The 26,441-nt window shown below is 40.1% G+C and overlaps 1 protein-coding gene across 2 annotated transcripts; it reads left to right on the top strand.

The window, feature by feature from the left end:
- Positions 1–1,010: 1,010 nt before the first annotated feature.
- Positions 1,011–23,844, top strand: Fs(2)Ket (Importin subunit beta Fs(2)Ket). Of its 2 annotated transcripts, none has more exons than XM_076198459.1 (10): positions 1,011–1,166; positions 10,167–10,225; positions 10,328–10,510; positions 10,632–10,826; positions 11,691–11,873; positions 12,903–13,202; positions 13,417–13,627; positions 13,753–15,052; positions 21,098–21,259; positions 21,714–23,844. In XM_076198459.1, exons 1-10 carry the CDS (start codon positions 1,124–1,126, stop codon positions 21,718–21,720), a joined length of 2,643 nt encoding a protein of 880 aa, XP_076054574.1. In that variant the 5' UTR covers positions 1,011–1,123; the 3' UTR covers positions 21,721–23,844. The 2 variants fall into 2 exon arrangements, with proteins under 2 accessions (XP_076054574.1, XP_076054575.1); XM_076198460.1 differs by having other exon boundaries at positions 21,734–23,844.
- Positions 23,845–26,441: the final 2,597 nt, after the last annotated feature.

Below are 26,441 nucleotides of genomic sequence, written 5' to 3' on the forward strand. Positions count from 1 at the left end.
TATATATATATATATATATATATATACACATATATATACCATACAGGAGGAGGGAGAGATACTTCAGAAACATAGTAAAGGAAGAATGGAAGAAGAGGAGAAAGGGGTGGAGGAGGAGAATAGGAATAAGGAGGAGGAAGAGAAGGAGAAAGAAGAGCAATAGATGTACGATTGAAAGTGGGAGTGTGATTGATTAGGAATGGGAGAAGGAAGAGGAATAGGAGGAGTAGGAGCGGTGGGAGGACCAGACTGTTGTAGAGCAGCCAGACAGGCGCGCGATCGTGTGTACAATGCGTTCGTTTGTGTGCACCGTGTGTGTATGTATGTGTGTGTACACGCGCATAGGTGTAAGTACATAAATGAATAAAAACATGCTTATATATTAAGAGAGAGTCCCGTCTCTCTATTTGAATCTATGTGTTTATATATATGTTTCCCGTTTAGTATAAATGTCTATAATTTAGCGCATACATATGGGTTTCTTACATTTTAAAGCAGTGTGTGTGTGTGTATGTATGTGTTGCAGCATATCAAATCCGGTCATAAAATTAATCAAGCTCATTAGAAATATATTGTTATACGTTTGATATAAGAATTGTTCTTTATTCTTTAAATCTTGATATTTTAAGGATTGATTTATGTAAAAATTGTATAGCTGTCAAATACAGTATATTCTCAACGCTTATAAACGAAACAATGATTTCAACAAAATATGCTTATATAGATAAAAGTATTTGATACAGAATTGTTTGATGTGTTTAGAGGTGAAAATAAACGAATTTTATCAAAAACACGTTCAAAATTACTAAGGGATCATACGTTAATCGTACTGCGCGGTACCAGCTCCTTGACAAAAACTAGTGCAAAGTTTTACGCCTTCATATAATTAAAATTAATAGTATTGAGTATCATTATATATATATGACAGTTAAAATATATATTTTGTCATAAATTATGGGTGCCTATTTCGATTTATTTTAAAAGTCATAAGTGATATGGTGATTCAACTTGATTACAAATTTGTATTCCTACGCCGCACATGTGGTAACTGTGCCGGTGAGAGCTAGTGGGACAGTGTTGTGGAAATTTGCCTATTTTGTACCTAAAACTAAGTATTACTAAGATGGATCAAGTCATCCAAATACTGGAAAAAACTGTGTCCTCAGGTAAGAAAGTTAAATATGGTCATATTGTGTGAATCAATAGTGTTATAGTCAAATAATATTCGGCAAGCTTCCCGCCAGTTTGTTGTAAGTTGCCTCGTAAAAGGACTGTTAACTGTTATTGGTAAATAGAACTTAACATAGTTAGAACAGCTCTGCCAGTTTAATGCTGCTTCAGGTTACTTATGAAATTATGTTATTTCTGGTTGTAATGAGAGATATTAAGTGATTAATTATGAAATCATAGGTTGAAGAAGGTAGTATGGCGGCCATGTTTTGTGTGATGGTAATGGGTGGGATATGTGACTTCGTTACATAGAAATCTGTATGTCTCTTATGTTAAACCTCTTGATATATATTAAAATGTAAATCTTGATGTAGGAGTTATTTGCTATTTATGTATGGGTAGGAGAGATAAAGATGGGTTGTAGTTGCACTGGTTTCTTGGAAAAGAAGTTAATGTGTCGGGATCCTGGGACAGTTTTGGGCATTCTTTTGTCGAGTAAATGTGATTCTTAGCTATATTTCCATTAGCAATTTCCTACTGTTACGTGTCTAGGAACGGAGGTATTAATAATAATACGTTGGTAGTGGTGCACGTGACATGTAGTGTACTGTTGGTGGAGAAATAATTGATTTGAGAGTGATTTTGTTTAGGTTTAGGATGAGCAAGCCGAATTGAATCGTGCCCATGGGCATGATATAGGATGACAGTTCTGAATTAATCAAAATGTTTCGTTTTTATGTTATTTTGGAAAGTCATCCTAAAGTAGTTACAACAATCAAACTCATTATTGATTAGTAATGATGAAATTTGAATTAGTTCACTGTTGATACTGTGGTCACATTTGTGCGGTAGATTCAATAATACAGTAAATGTGATAGAAAAATATATAATGTGCGCAAGCAAGCCACATTTTAGTTAACCACCCGCAAGGTTGTTCGTTTATTCTTCGGATGAAATTGCTTTAAATCAAATGGAAACTGCTGTTAAATTTGACCCAGATGTTTGGCTTTAGTGAGGACAGATTGGTGTGGAAAGGATTAGAACAGTTCTGTTCCAGTAATGTTTAAACACCGTTTTTACTTGTCATTTTCCATTTGAAATATCTTTCCGATGTGTTAGGAGCTATTGTTAAAAAGTTTCATGTCTTTGTGTGATTCGGGGAATTTTACTGGTAGAACAGTAGAGGTCAGTTGCCAGAATAAACGATTGTAGTGATCCGTGGCATTTGTATGGAGTAAGTGTAAATTTTTACTCCGCCACATTCAAACTAATGCAGATTATGACGAGCTTTATGAAATGAAATATAATGTCCCATCCTATGAACAACTATGGGTAAATTTTCTAAAGTGTACATGTACACGATATAACATGAAAAGATTAAATGTTTATTTTATAAATTATTATATGTCTGCGGTGTATTTTTCTTGGCAGAAATCAAAAGTAAATGTTGATGAAAGGTAATTTGGTTTCACTACATAGCCAGTTTGCTACCAACCATTTCACTACATTGTTCGGTCATTTCACAACATTGTTGTTTCGTTACATTGTTCGGTTGTTTTGCTAGTTTTTTCTGCATTTACGACTGAAGCACTGTAGCTAAACGACCAAACAATTTAGCGAAATTGTTGGTAGTGAAACGCCATGGAACCGATAAAAAGTTACACTTCAAACAGAGCTAAGGGGGGTGCTTGAGCGTCCATCTTTGTTTTAATAGATGTGGTAGTTAAAGTAGTTAAAATGTGCTAAATTTGTTGAATCTAACCTAACCTGCATTTAGTAATGCAATACCTATAATTCTATAGGTCATGGTTGTCATTGTCAGTGATGTTGACAGCTGGTTTTGGTATCTGATTGTACTGCAGGGTGTAGAGGAGTTGCATGGATCTCTGCTCCATAGCACGGTTTTAAAAATATATATGCGAAGTACGGAGGGTCCTATGGTTGCAGCTTCTTTCGGTAGTGTGTGTGCTCGTAGCGCGACTGGATAGACAACATGGCATCTTGATCCTATAATCACAGCTTTGTTAGTGTATTTGCTCTTAGCAATGACCATGTTGTCTTTGTTATCAATTTTTGCCAAGAAAGTATTACATTGATGTAATATAATTTATTAAATTAATATATAATTTGCTAATGCTATGTCATGTAGGTGTGCACATCTGAAAAAAATATCCAACTGTTTTTGGCAAATTGGAATTTGTAGTTTCATCTCGCCCACTATTTTTTGGATGAACATGTTTTTCTCACTATTCTTGATGTGATTTGGGAAATTTTGTTAGGTTAGTTTACATGCACATAATACACAAATTGCAGTGCAAGCAGGTGAGAAAAAGAATTCATAAATTCTGGTAAGTCCTTCCTGGTGATCTTGCGGAACTTCAGCACCCTTTACTTACTTTCGATAATTTTGTCTGTTAATGACACGGCTGAAGTCGGCCTCCGCACGTTCCAAGTTGTCCTTGGTTCTGTACTGCTTCTGGCAGGGTGTTGTGGTGGCTGTAGGGGTATCCTGGTATCGGTGGATGGTCTGGTAACCCATCCAGTCATTTGTCCAGCTTTCTCTTGAAAGTCTCCGGGCTAGTATCTGTCTGGTCCCGGAGATCTCTTGGGAGGCAGTTGAACAAACGAGGTCCATTGTGAGTGAAAGAGTTGTATTTTATTGTCTACTCTTTGTATGGAGCCTACAGTACCCTTTATGTAGCATAGTCTTCCCTTTCTCGGATGATAGTTTGCCACTATCCCCACATTTGATACTCTGCCCTCCAGGATTTTCCACACCTTTGTCTGATGTATCAAAATTCATAATTTATTTTTATTTTATTTATTTTTCTCTCTGCTCAAAAATAAGTTCTTACGTCATGAATTTTCGGTATAGTATGATTATTGTTGTATTTAGGATACAAATTAACGGTTATGGCATGCATATTTAATTCATATGAAGTTTGCCGTCTTTGCAGCTTTGAGATTCGTTGAATATATTCCTGCATTTAGGGTGTTTAAGTTTTACTTGTTTTTGTGTAGTAATAGAAACTGAAAATGAACCATGTATTAATTTCAGTTTTGTAAATCAAACTATTTTGTATCCTATCTGAACACCAATTCAGCTGGAGTTAGAAAAATAAGGTTTACTTTAGCCAAGTTGGTGGCTTGCACAGGGTTTGATTTGAGCAGTAAGAGTAAAAACTGAACTGGGCCTTATTGTACTGAGCTGGACATAAATGTAACGGAGTGGGGCACAATCGCACCAGACTGGGGCACAGATTACACCAAATTGGTGCATCACTTGTCCGTCAATTCGCACCAGACTGGGGCACAATCACATCGAACCGGGGCACATATTGCACCAAATTGGTGTGTTTACATCCTGGCCATTGATTTGGTTAGTTCACTAAGCATGATTAACCCCTACCAGTTAGGCATCACGCAGAAGAAAATAAAAATATCCATCAAAGTACGAGAAAACAAATGAGAGATTTTATCCACTCGTGTGGTCTAATGTGGCAAAGGTTTTGAAATTTTGCAGCAGAACACATTGTTATTCATTGAGTGCCCTAAATAATAAACTGGCACAAATTTTTCTCCTATGATTGTGCTTAGTGAGCTTACCAACTGATGGAAAGGATACAGAAGCACTGGGTTGATGTGTGACCCAATTTGGTCCAATTGGGTCAGGCTTGATTTTTAGCCTTACCCAATTAGAGCAGGTGTCTGTTTGAGTGGGTATCATCCCTATATCAATATAAATATACTTGATAAATTCCAGAAACACAAAAATACAGATATTTAACATGAAACTTGCAGTCTGATAGCTCCTAACCTAACCGTTCTACAGTGTAAAAATCTATATATATATATATATATTCAAGTGGGGAGAAATGTGAGAAATGACCGTTCCATAGTAAAAATATATTTTCAATTGGGGAAAACTGAAAAATTATTTGTGTTGCTGGAACATAACTGCTATACCTACTGCACAACCCAGAAACTGTACTTAAACAGTACAGTGCATATGGAATTGGTGACTGATGTCTACTCAAAATGACCACCTGTAGTGATAAGGTCGGACTGTGTCCAAGTCGAAGCATCAAAGGAAATTATACTCGAATTTCTTGTACGTGTTCATTCAGATTCATTCTTACTCGGATAGTTGACATGGCTGTAGCTGAAACAGTATCGTAGTTGGCGCAGTTTATTTAGCCAGGGATCAAAGCTTGGAAATCTGAAAGGGCGTAGCTCAGATGATTGTCATCTTGGGGGACATGCGCCAAGGAGCACAATGCTTTGCTCACATGCTGACTTGGAGGAAATGGACACGATGTCAATGTCCTTAAGTTTGTTGAGACCCAAACCATAGGTTAACCACTTGGTAAAACTCAAATTCTTGCGCGCAGCATTGGTTGCCAAATGTACCATTCATCACACTACTCGCACTATAAAATATAAAGTCACTGATATGTTACTCATTCGTTTTTACTCTAAGTAATAATAAACAAACAAAATGTGATTGAATTAGTTCAGAATTTGGGGTAACTCGTGTACAACTGCAAAAAAATATGTAATAAAGATGCCGATGCTGGCATCCTCGTGTACCTACTCATGCCTTATGACACCTACTTAGGCGTCATTGTACTGAAGTGGCTAAGTTGTAACAAGGTCATGCCTTCAAGAAATCGTTTTATTTGGATATACATATACCATAGTTAACATAGCCTTTTTACCACCAAGGACACCCTTGCTGTTTATGCACTAGCTAACCATGGCGATGAATTTATGGGAATTGTTCCATGAACACAATCGTCTACAGTCTCAACAGTAATTGCACAAGACACCAAGTAACTTGCCGGTCTTGCTTCACGACTTTCTCTGTAAGTATAGCAGATGCAGACAATCACTCACATTCCCACTCGTATCCTCGACACCATTTCTGGGGCAGATCACACTCTAGGATACCTGGCTATCACCTAGGAGGCCCAGGTTCGATTCCCAACATGGGAACCAATACATTTACATAACTACTAGTTTCAATGGGTGACCGTTATTTGATACAGAAATTTTAATTATGGTACACATGTATCCATAGAAAACTATTTCTTGAAGGCGTTACCTTGCCACAAAGTTAGGGTAGGTAGAGGTGAGGAATTTTCATTAAATATGGCTTGATTGAAAGAAAAGATGCATCACAGTAGTTGCATGCATAATTAACAAAGATGGTGACTCCATTTTAATTTAGCAGGATTGAAGCTGTTAATTTGTATTTTTGTCAAAGCAAAGTGAAGTTTTTTTGGGGCGAATTATTGTTGGTATTCATAGCCCTAGAGGAAATTAGTTGCACATGTGAAATTATTGTAAGATTATACTATACGTCGGTCCAATTGAGTGTTGTCATAGGATGCTGGTCTTTTTGAGCAAGTGTCAGTTACCAACTCCCTATGTAGTGTGCCGTCAGTACTGTTCTTGGGTTGTAGAGTAGGTATAGTTATGTCAATGGTAAACTGGGTACATACATATACCAAGGCTTTTTCCCCCTTACAAGGGAGGTAGCCAAAAAGGAAAAGGCATAAAATAATTCCCACACATTCCATCCCTGAATACACTCCGCACCCCTCCACCTTGTCCACTGCCCTGGGTCAGAAGCAGTGTCGCAAGACACAGCACATCCACAGCAAGGCCGCTTCATTAAATTGGTGACCCCCCCCCCCTCTCCTTCCCCCCATGCATAAAAGGAGAAGACGGGGAGAAATCCCTTCGGGCTGCATCAAATTTTGCTCACACATACTACCTCACCCCCCATTCACCCCTATCTTCTGTCCTCTCCCATCCTTCCTCAACAGACATTTTCCTCTTCCCCAAAGCCCCCTTCACCATCCATCCACCTCATCCTAGGATGTCCCCTCATGTTCACTCCCTCCACATCTGCCTTCCATACCTCTTTTACTAGTCTTTCTTCACTCATTCTTTCCATGTGTCCAAACCATCCTAATACTCTTTCATCATCCCTATCTCCCAACTCCCTTTCCACCCCCATGCTTCACCTCACCTCCTCATTTCTCATTCTATCTAGCCTAGTAACCCCCATCATACTTCTCAGACACCTCATCTCAACACATTCAAACTCCTTCTCTCTTCCTCTCTTATGTTCCATGTTTCTGCTCCATACAGTGCTGTTTGTACAATCATTCCTTCATACAGTTTCCTCTTGGCATCCATTCCCAAATGTCTATTCCTCATTACACTCTTCAATCCACCAAGGCATTTAATCGCTTCTCTCAATCTACATTCTACCTCCACCTTCACTCCACCTTTTCCTGCCACATTTGCACCCAAGTATCTAAAACTATCCACTTCCTCCAGTCGCTCTCCCTTTATGCTCACTTTCTCTACTGCTACTTTCACCCCTTGTACATCTCATCACCTTACTTTTACCCACATTTATCTTTAGCTTTCTTCTATCACATACTCTCCCAAACTCTGTCACCAACTTCCTCAGTCCCTCCTCCGATCCTGCCACAAGGCAGTGTCATCCGCAAACAACAGCTGGCTCACCTCCCACTTTTCTCCATTTTCTTTAACCATCTCCAATCCCTGACCCACTACCCTTGCATTTACCTCTCGCACTACCCCATCCATGTATAAGTTGAACAGCCAGGGCGACATAACGCATCCTTGACGAAGTCCCACCTTTACCTCGAACCACTCGCTCTCTCCATTTCTAATCCTGACACAAGCTCTACTACTCTCATAAAAACTCTTGACAGCTCTTAGAAGCGTTCCTCCTGTCCCATATATCTGCATAACTTCCCACAGTGCCTTTCTGTCTACCCTGTCGTAAGCCTTTTCCAGATCCATAAAAGACCAAAAAACATCCTTCCCCTTTCCTATAGCTTTCTCACATATTTGTCTTACCACAAAGATCTGATCTACACAACCTCTACCCGTCCTAAATCCACACTGTTAAACTGGGTATATAAAGAATTAATTTATGTGTTGGTGCAGTGAATACTCTTACCTAACCTAAAGTGCAAGGGTTGCTCCACACAAAATGCATCTGATTTGTTTGTGAAAGGAATGGGAAATAGTTGAGTATGGAAAGTTGAGAGTTGTGAGTAGATGGCACCACGTGGAGTGGAATGTTTTATGGATGGGGTTGAATGCTTTGAAGTGCAGAGTAATTGCAACTTGATTGGCTTCCATCCAGGTTGAATGGATTGACATGGATGGGGATTGCTGGTGTGCTATCCATTGTGTGATTGTGTTTAGGAAGTTGTTGAGAAGGATAATGCAGTGGCCTCCATTGTTGGCAGATAAGAATAGAGTATTCACACAAGTTGCACTATCTGGTTGATTGGCAATCTTTTGCATGTTCTAAGAATAGATGTTAGACATTGTAAGGGATAGGAAAATTTCCCAGTCCCTTTTCCCATCTCCCATCAGTTTTCCTCACCCTTTCTTCCCTTACTTTTCCTCATTTCCCTTATTTACTCTTTTTCCTTTGTCTTTCTCCCATTTTCACTTTTCCTTTTTACCTTCTGTTTTTCCCAACCTGTTCCCATGCCTTGTTTCTAACTATACTCCAATTTCGCTTGTCCCCTTTCCCTGTACACATTACTGGTTCCATTGCATAAAGTATCCTTGCTCTAGGTATGCGTGTGTGTAATTGTTGTTTATTTCGCTCTTGCTAGAAAGTTCTTTGCAGAAAGATTGGGGAGATGTGTCTTATGAATGTAAAGACATTAGAAATAAAGAAAATATGGATGGATATGCATATTAACCTAACAGCTTTTATATGATTTTTATGAAATGCCTTCCATTAAAGGATAATTAAATGATCTTTGGAAGACCTCCAGCCTGCAGTTAAAGATCTGTGCCTTGCTGCATTGCCTTGTGATACAAGCAGGGGAATGGGGTCACGCTTGTTGGGCCAGGATGGGAAGGCTGGGTTAATGGGTGTTATTTGTACATGTGTGTGTGTGTGCTTTGGTATTTGGTATTATGTATGCACGGATATAGGTAGAGATGGGATATGATTGTCAGAAAAATATAGTTAACTTGATTGTGTGCTTGAAATTGTACCGTGTTGAGTAGTAAGTGGGATTGGAAGAAAGATTGGGAATTGCAAGTGCCAGAAATAGTGGCTGATGCAAGCATGTTGCATGTGTGCCAAGAATTCGGTGGTGCAAAAAGCACAGTAGCTAACTATGAGGAGTGCCATTGTAGTTCATTGCAAGGCCACCTTTGCCAAAAATTTCAAGAAGTGGCTTGGCGTGTCTAAACAAGGAGTTCGTGTATCATATAATAGTTTTTATTTTGCAAGGGGACAAGACTGATGAATGTATTTGCTTATTCTGTTCCTTTCCTTTTATTTTCTGCAAGGTCCTTTGGATAGATCCATTGTTTTTGTTCAATATTTCCTTGCTATTGTTGGAGTCTGATCTTGTAGTGGCTAGGAAATTAACCTTTCAGGACTTCAATGCTCAATTGAGAATTAAGTTTTTACTGCTGAGGAACAGTTGGTCGGTTTTCAGTGATGCATATTTTAGATTTGGCACTTGCTGAGACCTGGTCGTTTAAGCTATTTGGCAACTGTCATTGGTGTCTTATATTCATTCATGGTTTGATAATAGTTGATTTTATGATAGTATTGAATGACCAAATAGTAAATGTTTAAAGCAGAATTGAGAATCAAATGTGCAAGAAAGTTTGTAGAAGTTAGTAGTGTATGAAAGTTTAAAACAAGGAACCTTCATTAACTGGTCAGAAGAATGGGTATGTTTGGTAGATTTTATATATTTTTGATAGTTGATTCAAGTCCTTCAAGAGACCAGCAGTCCTATCAAGAATAACAGGAAATTTGCCTCAAGCAAAAATATAGGATATCCTGTCAGGTTTTGAAGATGTATGTTTGAACTGGTAAAATAATATGGCTTAGTATTTGATGGGTTTTAATTGTATTTCGTAAAAGGTTTTTAAAGAAATTAATTCTGATGTTTTATTTCCAGATAAGACAGAACTAAAGACAGCATTAGAGTATTTAGAACAAGCAGCAGAGAGTAATTTGGTAAGTTGTGGAAAGAGAATGAAGTAAAATCTTTAATAAATATTTAATAGAAAAGAATCTTTTTATTCTTTACTCTTGTCCTCAATAAATTGTTCTTTGCAGCCTGAATACGTAAAAGTATTAAGTGACGTTCTTCACCATGGCGGAAACTCCACAGTGGCCCGAATGGCTGCTGGTATACAGCTCAAAAACACACTGGCCTCAAATGATCCAAAGGTTAAAATACAATACCAGCAGCGATGGCTGGCATTTCCACCAGATGTCAGGGATTATGTTAAAAGAAATGTAAGTAATGTTTTTCAAGCAATGTTGGTGGATGGTCATGAGATAATGTATTTGTGTTCGTTACACCAAAGTTGACATTATGTTGGAACAGTTTCACGTGATTTGATAAACTTCTCCGCAGGTTTTGGGAGCACTTGGGACGGAACAAAATAGGCCGAGTTCAGCAGCTCAGTGTGTAGCATACATTGCTGTCACTGAAATTCCCGGCGGACAATGGCCAGATGTAGTTGACCGTCTCGTAGGTAACATCACTTCGTCGGGTGCAACAGACATGACCAAAGAGGCAACCTTAGAAGCTATTGGCTATATATGTCAGGTAGGTAACGAGTTATGGTTGGATAAGAATACACAGAGGCAACAGCCTATTACATGTGAACAGGTGCTCCAGAACGCAGAACCAGCAGTATTGCCGGGGAAGAGTTGGGGTGCTCTTGGTTTTAAGCAGGAATGTGTGAAAGGGACAAGGATATTTGCTCTTGTGTCAGTGTTTTGTGGGTAACTGCTGATTGACAGAGAGCAAGCACTGATGCCTTTGAACATCAAATGGTACATATTTAAAGCTCGTAGATTTTCAATATAACACTGCAGATTGAGAAATGTACTTCAGCGACTTTCAAACGTTCAGTTATGCATGTCATTCGTGAGGAATAGTTAGATGGTGCATGAATTGAATCTAGTATCATACTTTATCACTTCTAGCCTTACATGTACATTTGTTCCAAAGTAGTCTGTGCATTATCATATTCATCATGAAAAGTAATTATTATGAAGTGGGGTTGTTAAGGGACTGAAGATTTTAATAATTTCACATTCTGTACCATAAGTTTTTAAATTTCGGAAAAAATGGTGCAAACTGTGCATGTAAGGAAGTATTTTGTTGACATTAATATAGATTGCTTACCTTTGGTATATATTTTCATAGCGTTTTCATGATTGATATTCACATGGAAATGACTGCTCAAGCTGACCATTGTTACCTTGAATTGTATGTTAACTTTATATTTCATACTTTCATTTATTATAGACTCCATTAAGTGGGTATATGTATATGAAACATATTTTCAAGACTAGGAGCCAGTGGATTGATTAATTATGTGCAATTATGGTCACCCGTCTTATAAACGAGTAAGGGCTTTGGGGATGGATGAAATGATATTACAAGATTTGTTATTTGTTGCAGGATATTGAACCAGAAGCCATAGCTGCACAGAGTAATAATGTACTCACGGCAATTGTCCACGGAATGAAGAGAGACGAGTTAAATGAACATGTACGTCTTGCAGCAACTAACGCATTACTTAACTCCTTGGAATTCACTCGGCAAAACTTCGAACGCGATGCTGAGCGTCACTTTATAATGCAGGTATGTCGGCAGTTATACAATATCCCCATCTGAATTACATACGAACGTAAGAATGAAGGAGACTGCAAGAGACCCTAAGGCCTACACTATGCAGTTCCATATCCATCACCGCCTGTCATCCCCATCCATAAAGTTGTCTAACCGTTTCTTAAAGCAACTGACAGCTTCAGCACATTACATAGTTACTAAGTCTATTCCATTTGTTGACCACCGTATTAGTAAACCAATTCTTATTTCCTTCTTAAATCTAAATTTGTCCAGTGTAAATCCATTACTGCGAGTCCTGCCCTGTTGATTTAATATGATGGCCTTGTTTGCATCACCCTTGTTAAAGTCTGATCCACTCGAACACCTCTAATAGGATCTAATAGAGGTGATCTGATATCAAGTTAATGTTAGTTTTATCAAAAGTTGAACCTTCATAGAACAATTGCTTGTGCCTCATGCCCGATATTGTCTTCAAACTAATCCAACTCGAGACATCTTCACCGAGTTCAACAAGACGTGCCTCTCCACCAGGTCCTGCGATTATGGGTTTTATTTGCCTAATCCCCATCCCTTCGTAAATCTCCTCTTTGTGTTCATTCCCCATTACCTATATCTCGTAAATGCTTTTTAATCCCCCCAAGGCATTTGCTTGCTTCTTTTAATCAACAATCCACCTTCACCTCTACGCCTCCCTTTCCTGCCACGTGTGAATCCAAATCCTAAAGCTATCTAAGTATCCAGTCTCCTCTCCACCACCCTTTCCTATCATCTTGGCTCCCCATGGGTGACAGAACACCCCTGTATTGTGCCCACTGCCCTGGGTTAGAAGCAATGCAGCAAGACACAGTATATATATCCACAGTGGGGCTTCTTCATTCAATCAGTGACTCCACTGTTTGTTCCCTCATGCAGAAAAAGGAAAGGGAAGTTTAAGAGAAATCCCAATGGACTGCATCAAAATATTCATACATGATCACTCCATACCCCCACTCAATACGCTAGTGTTTGAATACCAAAGTAACAATTGGTTGGTTCTTTCAGGTTGTCTGCGAAGCAACTCAGTCAACAACCACACAGATTAAAGTCGCTGCTCTTCAGTGCTTGGTAAAGATCATGTCTCTCTATTATCAATACATGGAGCACTACATGGGAGCTGCGCTATTCGCAATCACACTAGAAGCCATGAAAAGTGATATAGATGAAGTGGCTCTTCAGGGTATTGAATTTTGGTCAAACGTGTGCGATGAAGAAGTGGACCTGGCCATCGAAGCATCGGAAGCAGCAGAACTTGGTCGACCCCCAGAAAGAACTTCCCGATTCTATGCTAAGGGTGCTCTACAGGTAGGCTAGTTGTGGTTATGTTGGATTTAAGTTGTCCATAATAAATTTTGAAAAGAGTTCTTAGATTTTGGCTTTCCATGTGAAATTGATACACAAGATTTTGGTTTTCCATGTGATATGGATACACATGTTTCTACTTTTTCCATGTTTTAATAATTGATATGTTGTGATGTTTGAAGCAGAGGAATTAATGGTATTCATCATCTTTTGACAGTACCTAGTACCAGTGCTGATGGTTACGCTAAGCAAACAAGACGAGGGTGACGACGATGACGAGTGGAACCCATGCAAGGCAGCTGGGGTGTGTGTAATGCTTCTAGCTACGTGTACAGAAGATGATATTGTACCACACGTGTTACCATTTGTCAAAGACAACATCAAGCACCAAAACTGGAGGCTACGTGATGCAGCAATCATGGCATTTGGTAAGTGGAGGAGCAATTTAATGTTGACATATTTGAGTACAAGTTTAGGTCTAAAGAGTATGATTTAATTTTTGCTGATAACTTTAGTTGATACGTGATTGTGTACTTAAAATGATCTTTTTCAGGTTCCATCCTCGAAGGCCCAGACCCGATGATATTGAAGCCTCTTGTTGAACAAGCCATGCCAACCCTAATCGAGGCTCTGAGTGATTCTTCTGTCGTTGTTCGTGACACTGCAGCCTGGACTTTAGGTCGTGTGTGTGAACTCATTCCGGATGCTGCTTGCAATGAAACCTACCTGAAGTTGTTGTTGGAGGCTCTCGTCAACAGTTTGAGAGCAGAACCAAGAGTTGCTTCGAACGTATGCTGGGCCCTTAGTTCTCTCGCAGAAGCTGCATATGAACAGAGCGACAGTGGTGACGGGGACGGGGAGCCACAAACCTATTGCCTGTCAGGTTACTTCGACCCTCTAGTAGAGATTCTTCTTCAGACAACCGACCGACCCGATGGCAACCAATGTAACCTTCGCAATGCAGCTTACGAGGCCTTGATGGAGCTTATGAAGAACTCTCCTCGTGATTGCTACCCCACTGTTCAGAAGACGACTATGATAATTCTGGAAAGGCTGCAGCAAGTTCTTCACATGGAAGCTCAGATTCAGTCCCACAATGATCGCATGCAAGTGAACGATATCCAGTCACTCCTGTGTGCAACGCTTCAGTCAGTTCTCCGTAAAGTTACCCCAGAAGATGCTCCCAAGATTAGTGACCCCATAATGAGTGCTTTGTTGCATATGTTCCAGTCCTCGCAAGGCAAATCGGGTGGCGTGCAAGAAGATGCATTGCTAGCAGTATCCACCCTAGTTGAGGTGTTAGGCCATAATTTCTTGAAGTACATGGATGCATTTAAACCGTTCCTTTTGTTGGGACTCAGAAACTTTGAAGATTATCCCGTTTGCTCGGCTGCCGTCGGGGTTACTGGAGACGTCTGCCGTGCTCTTGGTGACAAGGTGGAACCCTATTGTGATGAACTAATGCAAATGCTCATGGAAAACCTCGGTAATACAAATGTTCATCGTAATGTTAAACCAGCCATACTCTCTGTTTGTGGAGATATGGCACTTGCTCTAGGCCCAAAATTTACCAAATATTTAGAAATAGTACTACAAATGTTGAACCAAGCTTCCGGGGCACAAGTGGACCGAAATGATTATGACATGCTAGAATATCTCAATGAACTTAGGGAAAGTTGCTTAGAGGGCTACACTGGTATAGTACAAGGACTTAAAGGGGATGGACCAAATCCAAATCAAGAGGTGCATCTGCTGAGAAGTCACGTGCCGCTTATGATTTCCTTTATTACCTCCGTTGCCACTGACGAAGAGAAGACGGACCCTGTTATAGCTGGATCGGCAGGTCTCATAGGGTGAGTAAAAGTCGATTCATAAGAGTTTTGTGGTTCTTGATGGGGTTCACAGGTTTTGAAAATGGGCAGCGCCACTGTCCATCAAGTAGGTACCCATTTATTGGTCCGTTTGGTGGACAATTATTACACTCTTGCTTTTCTTTGTGTAGAAATTTGCCGGCATTGGCTCCGCTTGTGTACTCCTTTCAGATCCTTATGGTATATTTCCATCTATCGACCAGAGGCTTTTTTTCCCTCTTATAAGAGAGGTAGCCGAGTCAGAATGCACATACCCACTCCCACCCAACCACCCTTTCTTCCCTCTCATCTTAGCTCCTCGTGGATGACAGGTCATCCTTGGGTCAGAAGCAATGCAGCAAGACACAGTACATCAAAACAAGCCAGCTTCACTTAAGTGGTCACCCTCCTCTCTGCCCCGTTATACAGAGAAAGACCCAATGGGACTAGACAAGTAACTTCCTTCTATCCAGACAACTTCAAGACCTATGTTCCTATCTATAAACCAAAAGGCATTTTCCCTCATATAAGAGAGGTAGCCAGTCAAGGCTACATTCCACACCTAATGGACGTGTTCCAATTTCTGTAAGTGTTGTGAAGTACCATATTAAACACTTCCTCCAGGTCTAAAGAAACTGAACACTCGATCATCCCTTGCTTGTGGCACACTGAAGAAATATGCTTTAATGAGAATTCAGTAAATTGTAAATGCTGCCTTTGTTCTTGAAGCTGAATTTCTTTTCCACCGGGACTCCTTTTTTAAAGACTTTGACCATCTCTCTCAATTCTTTCACACATATAGCTACCACAGGTCTATAAAGGAACTGCCCTATCACTACCTGTATATGTTGGCACAGATATTAGCCAATTTCCAATTGCACGTCACTTTCCCAAGTCCGTAATCACAAGAAGTTGTCTCTTGTATGCTGGTTCTTTGAGCAAACAATTGGATCCTGCCAAGCCCTTTGGCTCTCCTCACATCCAGTCCTCTAGTTTTTATTCATTTATTTTAACCTCTCGTACCACCACTGTCACGAAATCCCTTTCTTGTTTTTCATTTCTCTTGAAATAGCTCTGTGGTAAACGTAAAACTAGAAGTTAACTATCAGTACTGATGCTTGTGCTTTGGGATCTTCACAGTTGCACCCACATTGAGCTTGGTGGATCCTTGTCACTGTTTTAATTTGCCATGAGGAATTGATAGAACAGTTTTGGTTAAGTACAATTGTCTTGCTTTTGCAATTGTTTGTGGCTTTACTTAGTTTTGTATACATTCTTGGTTATCTTTTACTCTTTCCATGAACTAATAGTAATTTTTCACCTTTCCTCTTAATTTTTTTTGCATAAATATATAAATGGTTAAATTAATACTTTCTTTGCTTTTGCAATTGCTTGTGGCTTTCCATATTTTTGTATACATTTCTGGGTCTTCTATTCTTCCCTTGTAAGGGGGAAAAAGCCTTGGTATGTATGTTTGTATGTTGATCAAATAGTAATTTCTCACCATCTCAAAACTTTTTGCATAGATATATCTATGGTTAAACCAACATTTTCTTTAGAATTTATTTTCCTTTCAGTTTCAGGATATTTTCTCTACTTCCAAGTTGTATATATGCATAAAATTTTCCTGTTTATATTGTATATCTTTAGACTGGAAACTTTCCACTCGGTATCTCTGAAAAGATGTTTAGTTCCATAAAGTTTGCGACAAGAATTCCCTGTGGGGCTGTCATTTTACAATCGCTCTGTTCACATTTATGATTTGCATTCTCTTTGCTCGACAGACCCCTCCTGCATCAAAGTTACTGCCATCCATTTCAAATTTCCACATTCTTTGATCACTTGCACATGCCCAAATCATCTCTGTATTCCTTGACCCATTACTGTACTCAACCTTGTGGGGTGTGTGTGTTTTAATTAATCTAACAATCTTAGGGGAAGAGGCTTTTTGTTGTGTGTAAAGTTTGCCTTTCCAAAGTTACATCTTCCCTGTGTATACAATTTGTCTCTTAGTTTAGCATTTCTTAACCTGGAGTACTGAAATAAATTTTAGGGTGTGCTGGGAAGTGATGATATGGTTTAACGACACACACACACACCCTATTGGGAGGCTAGGACGGTGCCCCTAATGGAGGGCTTTGTAGCATGGAATTTAATGAACCATGCCCTTGGTTCAACTTCACTGGTGGCAGGATTCAAACCGCCCTCACCTCGACATTTGCCGCTAGTAACGACGCCCTAACCCGCTGAATGCCTATTAGTGTTTCACTTCTTTTTCCTTTGTCCTTCTATTAATCAGATGTTAACCAGAGCTGGGGGATGCTAGAGTGCTTAGATCCGACTACAGGGGTGCTAGGGTTGGGAAAAGGTTGAAGAAAATGCTGCCGTAGTTCATTCCCTGCATTAGTAAACTAAGGAATGTAGTGTACAGAAATGTTGCTTGTGGGGTACTATCTACTACTATTCAATTTATCACAACTTCAAATTGGTATACAATTCCTATTTGGTTTATGTTTATAGTTTCCAATTATCATGTGTGGATTTGAATTCGTGTGTTATTCTAGCTTGAGCTTTGTATCACAAAAATAATCACAAAAAAGCACGTGACTAAATGATCATGCAGAAACCACAGGGAAATTAAAGTTCGGAATACAAAATATTTTCGTCTTAGTAATCTGAGGATGTAATAGACGAAATAGTTTAATATTCTGAGTTTTTATATCCATGTGGTTTCAGCATCATCCTTGTGCATGTGTATATGGAAAACTGTTCCTTCACACTCTTTAGACATGGTCTTTCTTAATTTGTTCTCATGACCTCTGAAAACCCTGCTATCCCTATTCTAGATATCTGTTCAATCAGCGTAGTTGATCTTTAGTGACCTAAACAATTGGTTCAATTCTTTCTCTTTGGTGTTTAAAAGTTGGTTTATCTTACAGGTTGGGACCTGGTTAAGTTAGACCTTATTATTCTCATGATTTTGCATTGATCCATCACTGTGCGGGGACCATACCACAGGAAAATATTATTGTCCTGAAGGGATCAGGGTTTGTGTTTGTGTGGGTATGGGTTTATATCACTTAATTAGGTCAAGCAAAAATGCTACCTTCTCTCCATTTTTCTTGTTATCAGGTCCACATTCACTCTCGAAAGCCTCCCAACCTTCCATTCATCCATCTTATCCTCAATTTAGCCGGTTCTCTTTACCATGCAATTGCCTATCTCATCACAAATGCCACACATAACATCCTACCAACACTCGCAGAGTCCAACTTGCCCTTCCCTTTCAGTTTTGTTTCACTCCATACTAATTTTTCCATCATTCTCGTAACATATTACTAGTTGCTTCCCTTTTTTTTTTTTTTTTTTTTTTTTTTTTCCCCAAAATTTTTATGCTGCAACTTTTTGTAGGAGAAAAATGGGGTTTGGGGGTCCACAGTCACCTCGCTCCATCCCATTTAATCACATACAACATGCACGGGAACACAGTAGTGGTATTCTTCCTCCCACCAGCACAGGAGATCAGAAAAGGGAGTAGAGTTACAGAAGTGGTAAAGAGTAGTTTGAAAGGGGGCGGCAGTAGTACAAACTCGTCATTTCTTTGAACAATGTGTGGCTTTCGTGTGTTGTGGAACTCCTTATAGTACTACCTGCATGTCACCATGTAGGTAGTACTAAAGATAGCAATGCAAATGGTAGTCTTACAAGAAAATCATTCGGCTGTCGGGTTTCAAAAGCTGCCAACACCTTCATCTCTGTAGGTGCAGCCCAAGAGGGGAAGACTTGGTCTCCCGAGTTGGAGCTGGGATTTCTGACTTTTCTACCTTTTCACACAAGGAGAGCTGACAGATGGTGACTGGGCCCACCTAGTATAAGCCAGACATGAAACTATCCCTATACGATAGAAAACAATGTTATTTCTAAGATGTATGGGAGGGCCTAGGAACTGATGCTAATTGCTTGAGCTCCAGGTTTCCAGTTGACGAAACTGTTGTTAGCAGTGCCAGAAAAGTTATTCTTGTATATGTATGTATAAAGACTGTAGAAATTTTTTAGAATGGGGGCAGGTCTTGCCAAATTCTCAACTGCCAGGAAGTTGACAGATAGATGTCGCACATCTGGCAATTTGCCCACCTCCCGCACACTCGCCCACAGGGGACATGCACACATCAATGTTCTTTGTTGTTAAAATTGGAGATTCTTGGATATTTTTTCTTTAGAGTATCCTGTCATAATGTTAGTGTGTACTGTAAACTATTATTTGTATTGTTATTCGATTATTAGAACCAGTTAAGATAGGAGGAAAACAAGGGCGGTGGGTGCATGACTTGGCAACCCCTCTTATAAGGGGGAAGCCCTTGGAATATAGATAATCTCTATATTAAATTAGTTGGCAAAAATCTGCATGACAATCGGCCCACATTTGTCATCCTGCCAGCTAGTAGGCCACAAACTAGATTCTGGTAAATTAAGTTAGAACCGTCGTAGTGCACTCGCAACGTGACCATATTTATGCACTGGAGGGATGCATTATTGGAGCTACTCGTGTACTGGTGGAGCATTGTGGCACTATCCAGTGACCTTGATACCCCCGTGACGTTCAGCATTTTTATTATTCATTGCATTGGTTGCTATGTAACGAATTTTAGTCCACTGTATCACATGATAGTTATATGCAAGTGCAATAAATTAAGGCTCAAAATGAGGGACAATGCATTACACTAGTTTTTTCAATTGAACTTCAAAGGAAAGTAGTAAACTTAGTTAGTGGCAAGAAAGGCTCAGGGAACTAGTGTGTTATTTCTCTGGTTTTGATTGCCAGAAGGTTACTAACCCCAGTGGCTTAACGTAGAACGAGCAGATCACTCGTTTTAGAATAAGCTGCCATGCAGGTCTGATTTGCAGCAGTTTTACATTGTATTGCAATATGACATACGAAGCAGGTATTATTTCAAGGGCACAGTAAGACCATGCAAACTGGACCAGGGGCAAGGGATTGATTGACCATTGGAGGGCGATCCAAGCACCATGGCCTGCCAGACCCTAATTTTATGCTCAACCAGCTGACCTGGGCATCTCGTAACTCAGGAATGAATCCAACTCTCACCAGGCAGTGCAGGAAGCCCAGGTCTGCTGGATAAAATTGGGTCTGGCAGCCCATGTCACTGCAATCACTCTCCCATGGGAACTTTAGTGTATGTTGGGGATCTGCTTTTATTGCCATCCTCTTCCCTCTACCAGCAAAGGAGTCTGGTATATGAGACAGCAGTATGGGAGCTAGTTGACCCAGTTGTTTGTAAATGTAAAATTTGTCTGGGCACTGGGGCAGGCATGCTTGGGCAGTCCAAGGTGCCAGAGGTGCTTTTAATTTAATTGTGCAGTCATTATTGAGGCAAAGGTGAATGGGGTGATAAATGTAGGCAAGCTCATTTTCAAGTTTTTATTTATTTGTTCTATTATTATTATTTATTTTATTTGTTTATTTATTTTCTCTCTCCCTCCATCTCTCCCTCCATCCCTCCCGTATGGTACACTGACATGCTGAACAATTTACCTGCCGCTTAAAATGTAGCATGTCTATGATGAATGTATTAACGATGAAATTTTAATGTATTTGATTGGAAATGTATCAGCAGTATTTTTGATTGGAAATGTATCAGCAGTATTTGAATAGACAACATTGAGACGGCTGACCTGTCATGCAGTGTGTGTATACCTCTCACAACAGAGTAATTGTGGATTTTTTCTCTCGCTCTTATGGATGTTAATTTTCTGCTTTGACGTCTTGACTGGCAAATGGTATGGTGTGGGTTAATTGTGTCGGATGTAATTACACTGCAGAATTTAGTTCACCAGAGTTGTCCATTATTGAATAGAATATGGTGCTTGTCAAAATATGCAAAGTAAAATCAGGCAGTGAGTATGTGTGTGTTGGGGGGAGGGTCTTTATCTTTTGGAATTGGTGTTGGTTAGTCTTTCATGCTAATACTTGCTTTTTCGTAAGACGGTGTAATGTTAATGGACTTTTTGCTGTTTGCTTATTCGCAGAGATTTGTGTTCGGTCTTTGGCGCGGACATGCTGGAGCTAGTGGAAACGGAACCAATCAATAGTCTTCTCACCCAAGGGCGTAGATCCAAAACCTCAAAGACGAAGACTCTGGCTACGTGGGCGACCAAGGAAATTCGGAAACTGAAGAACAACAGTACTTGGTAAGTAGTAATAGGTAAAGTATGGCCTTTTGTTTTTCTTTTATTTGTTTTTATTTATTTTTTTATCTTTTTTTTTTTATTAGAATATGGTTACTGTTGCTCCATACAATGGGATTTAAGGGAGGGGGTGTTGGAAATTGAAAATGAGCAAAGTTAACCTTAGGAAAGGCTCAACTGTGAATGACATTCTTTTGCTGTGACAAGCTGTAGAGTGTTTCTTTGAATGTAATGAGAAGTATGCAAAGTGGAAGTAAAATTTGGTGGTTGAGTGTAAAGCAGTTCATGCATGTGATGTGTTTGTGAAGTATAGTCTACTAGTTCTGTTGCAGGAGAAATTAAAAAAAAAAAAAAAAAAAAATCAGATCACCTCAGAGGCCAAACCATCAGCCAATTTTGGGTGTTAGCTTTGTCCTAGATGTGATCTCAAGGATAAGGTTCAGCTAACTGGTAGTAGCCCGTAACTTGGCTTTTCAGATGATTGGCGATGTTAGTCTGTGGTGATGCGAGTGCGTGGTGATGACTGCGTGGAGGTGGTGATGTCTGCGTGATGAAGGCATGAAGGACGAGCGAACGAGGAACGAACGTAACGAACGTAAGGGTGACCCACCCACCCTATTGGCTGGCTACGGGCTGGCTGTGGGTGTGTCAGGATTGAGGGCGTGGGTAGTGCTGGCCAGTGCTGGACAAGCCATGATGCTTGAGGGGTAGTGCCAGCCGTGATCGGAGTCGCACAAGGGTCGTGGTGGTTGGAATCCTTAGCACAACCGTGATGGAGAACGGAGATGGTATGGTTTATGATGTTTAAATAGGCTGCTTGAAAGAAAACCACCACTACCTGTGTCTCACTGCCTCCTGCCACTTCCATTGAAGCCACTGCCTCGCCCCTTTCCTCACGCCACCTTCACGACGGCAGGTGGAGGACGACCATTGTAGCAGCCCAAGAATAAAGGCAAGTGTTTGGCCCCTGCTGCCCCCCCCGTGCCAAGTCCCTGAGGAGTGTAAGGGAGTGCCAAGTGATGGGTGTTGTTGAGGAGTATGTAAAGCAACTAAAAGGAGGAAAGCAAGGGTGAAGGAGGTGTCAGGCTGTTGACCTTACCGCTGATGAAAACTATTTTTGTTGCGATGAAAGAAGTGCCTTTAGTTGGGTAAGAATGGTGCTGAAGTGTTCACCCGCCTCCACGAGGACACGAGGACATCAGTGACCAAAAATGACGAGAGACTGAAGTGACGTTGACAGATACCGGACGTGGAGTGCTCCGACCAGCCCTTCTTCTATTCTTCCTGCTCTTGCCTAAAGACCTTAGGGGGTGCTGTCACCTCTAGTCAGGAATGGTAATCCAGGTTAGCCAAGGACCTCAGATTCTTTTCGTAAACTGGTAAGTACTTTTTTTTCATATATATTGATGTGGCTCGTGGTGTTGCCTCATTATTATTCCATTGTAAATGCTGAAGACCATAGTTGTAGTTTTGTCAATGAAATAATGCAGCCATTGTGAACCTCCACTGGAGGTTTAGCAGTAATTTGTGAATAACGGAAGAAGATACATTCAATGATGAAGGTCCTGGTCATAACAAGCACCCCTGGGTAGAGAAGGAAGAAGAGGCAGATCCAAGAGGGTGAGTGACAGACGAATGAGTGAATTAAAACTCTGAAGGACTCCCTGCGGGGGTATGACTTTGCAGTGTGGTGATTCTCGGTGACTGAACGATTGACTGTGATACCAGTGATGTTGAAGTGACTGGCAGCACCTCGGCACCTGTTGAGGTTGCAATGATTCCTAAGAGGCATAAGTGATGTGCGTACAAAATAACCCGGTCCTCTCATACAATCTACCATGCTCCTTAGCGGCTATTTCTTGTACTTCTGCTGCCAAACCTGGACCATAATTGAAGATGTCGAGATGATGTTGATCCCGGCCACTGCCACCCCACACCTCCCCTCGTGGTCAAAATACAAATATCCATCATGCTGCGGAAGGATGTGTATTTAGAAATTGGGGGTAACGGCTCCGGTTATGAGATGTCATGTAGCTTGAAGGCGGAGGTGTTCCGTGGCAGTCGTTGGACAACGTGTGACTGTGATACTGTGTTGTTCCTTAGTGCAACCCGACCTGACTCAGTGAACTGCGCCATGTACGAATGAAGTTGAATGCGTATGTATGGGTAAATGAATTTGTGCAATGTGTATACTGTATGGAAGAATGTGCTTGAATAGAAGGCGTGTGGATGCGTGCGTGTACATTCCGCCTCAAAGAATTAGTATTAGTGTATAGCGTTAATTATGATAATGATTGAAGTAACCCTTTGATTGGACCTCTCACTTGGTATTTATTAATTGCATGGAGCACCGGAGGTGCGTTGCTCCGTCGCCAAACTGCTGCTGCCCAAGCTGGAGGTACATTTCTTAGGGTTTTTGATTTCTTTACTTCAATGCTCATCTTTAGTTTCAACGGTTAGAAAGTAAGTTTCCGTTTTTTCTTTTTCTTTTATTATTATTTTTTATCTTCCTTTTTTCATTTTTCTTTTGAATTTTTCCAATGTGTACCATATTTACAAACATTTAAAATAAAACATTTACCATTAAACGTGTTTATTTCAAGCTCCTTTGTAGATTTATTGGCTGTAGTGACTTGATCAAGTGTTGTAATTCAAAATACTTGTTTCCAAAGTTGAGTTTTGTTCTCAAAACTGATATTTTATGACAGTAAATTATGATTTTGAACATTAAGAGAACATAACAGTTAAGTAAACTGTTCTTTGGGAGAAGACTTTATACATTCATTTGTAATGATAAAAAATTCAATTGGCAATGGAGTTGATGCAAGCTTGACTAAATTTCATTTGTATCTTTACATGTTGAATTTGTCCAGAAGAAGGACTAGCTATGGCATGTGTTTTGTATGTCTATCCTATATACCGGTGTTTCTCAACCTTTTACCCTTGTGTAAACGTTAAAAATAAATTGCATATCCCAAGGAACCCCTGTGCAAAACTTATATCCTTTGTTTCGCATTTTATTTTCATCGTAATGATAGGTTAGATAGTATGATGTCTATATTGCATTATTACAATAACCTTTTGCGGAACCTTAGGGTTCCATGGAACCCTGGTTGAGAAACGCTGCTATATACCAAGAACTTTTCCCCCATATAAGGGAGGTAGCCAAGCCAAAGGCACGTACCCATTCCTACCTATTCCAGTCCCATCCACCACCCTCCCTCCCACTCCTCCCTCCCTCTCATCCCAGACTCCCACAGATAACTGGTCACCCCTGCATCCTGACCACCGCTCCGGATCAGAAGCAACACAGCAGTGGTGTATGTCCTCAAATATTTCAGTTTAAATGTGGAAAGTATAATGACTGAAATTCCAGTCTTGTTAATGGGCCATCAGGAGTCAATATATATTTTCTCTCTCTCTTTTTCTTTCTCTTCTCCCTCTCTGTCTCTGTCTCTCTCCCTCCCCAAAATATATTGGGCATACCAAGTGATTTTTTCAAATATTTTAAACAGTTCGAGTGCCTGTTAAAATTTGAAATAGCAATATCTTCACGGTCTATTGAATGGAGAAAACTGTCAGCTATCAAGTTAACTTTCTTGTTTCCAGTAATCTTGTGTAGGTTCAGGTGAGTTTATATGTGCATATTGGGCTGAAATATTTTGACGAGACTTTGGATTAATGAAATCAAATATCATTCTCAATCTTTCCATATGTAGAAATAAACATGGTAGTGTAGTAATGAATCCACATTTTGAATTTAAAGTATTGACCCAATTTTCATGTAGTTGATGATGGGTGCTTCATTGCACAAGTCTCCAAACTAAAGTATACTTGTGTTCAAAAGTTTGTTGACATAATTGGTGAATTACTTAAGGTCCTTCTTGCAAGATATTTGTGGCTCCATAAGTAACTGGCAACAGTCTGGATTGGTCTAAGACTCATTGCCGGTTGTTTGTGAACCTCCAGTAAAGCCATTAGCAACAAAGATGTTATTGAGAATAGTGCAGAGTTAAGATTTAGTTCTTGGGAGTTAATCCTGTCTTTAGTGAAAGGTTGATCTACAAATTAGAGAAATGGGTCGTGGACACTTCAAGAATTGGTAGAAGAGGTTGGTAGGTTGTGGTTTTGTTTACCAGTTTCTGTCCTTGTGGTCTAATTAAAAGGGTTTATAATTTAGGTAGGATTCTTCTCTTCCTCTTTCCCCACTTCCTCTTTTTCCTCCTTCATCTTGCTCATCTTTTTCCTTGTATTCCACTTCTTCCTCCTCTTTTTCCTCCTTTTCCTCCTCTTGCTCCTTTTCTTCTTCCTCTGCTGCTGCTTCTTCCCATGTTTTCCCATTTCTTCCTACTTTTTCATCACACTTCTTGTGGACCAAGATTTGGTGTAGTGTCATTGTTTGGGAGGGTTGTTCCCTAGAGTGGCCGAGCAGTCCTGCCTCCTTGAGGACCCTGGAACAGGGTTTTCTCACAAATCCCTCGTAGTGTTGTTGGCTTGTGTGATTGTGTAGAATGCAGTCTTCCATGATGTGTTGTATAGTATGGGGTAAAGTGTTGCATCCTGGACCAACTAAGATGCAGTCATCCAGCCTCTTCTGGTAGCTTAGAAGGGCTGGATAGGGGCCACACTAGTCTGGCCAGTTGGACTCTTGTCCTTTTGGGGAGAGAGGATTCAGAGGGATGAATATCAGGTGGTTTGGCATGCAACTATATATTGTCTTTCAGTTTGTTGATGGAGCAGTGAGCGATATGATTGTATATGCTTATGGAGGCTGGCGGTTGTGGAAGTAGAGTAGAAAGTATTTGGATGTTTTAATGTTTCTTGGTGTAAGTGTTATGTAGTGTAGTGGGTGTGCTGTGTTTATGGAGGCTATGACAAGTGATTGTATGCCTCATGAGGACCGATTCACAATGTGTAGATGTTGTATTTGTGCAGCCTGTAACTGTCTTTAGGACTTATGTATGATCTGTAGGGTGTTGTGGTGTGTCTTGGTGAGATTAGGGGCCCATGCAGGGCTTGCATAATTCTTCACTGAGCATATGCATTATTTGTATACGGTCCAAATGTTCCTGCAATTTATTTAAGCACATTAAGTCTAGGTGTGCATTTAGTTTTTAGGCTTGCAATGTGTTGTTTGAATGACATGGATGTATTGTATGTTATGCCAAGAATTCTGTGTATCTCT

This window comes from Oratosquilla oratoria, chromosome 15, assembly GCF_046742065.1.
Source record: "Oratosquilla oratoria isolate Oo_2021 chromosome 15, ASM4674206v1, whole genome shotgun sequence".
NCBI lineage: Eukaryota > Metazoa > Arthropoda > Malacostraca > Stomatopoda > Squillidae > Oratosquilla > Oratosquilla oratoria.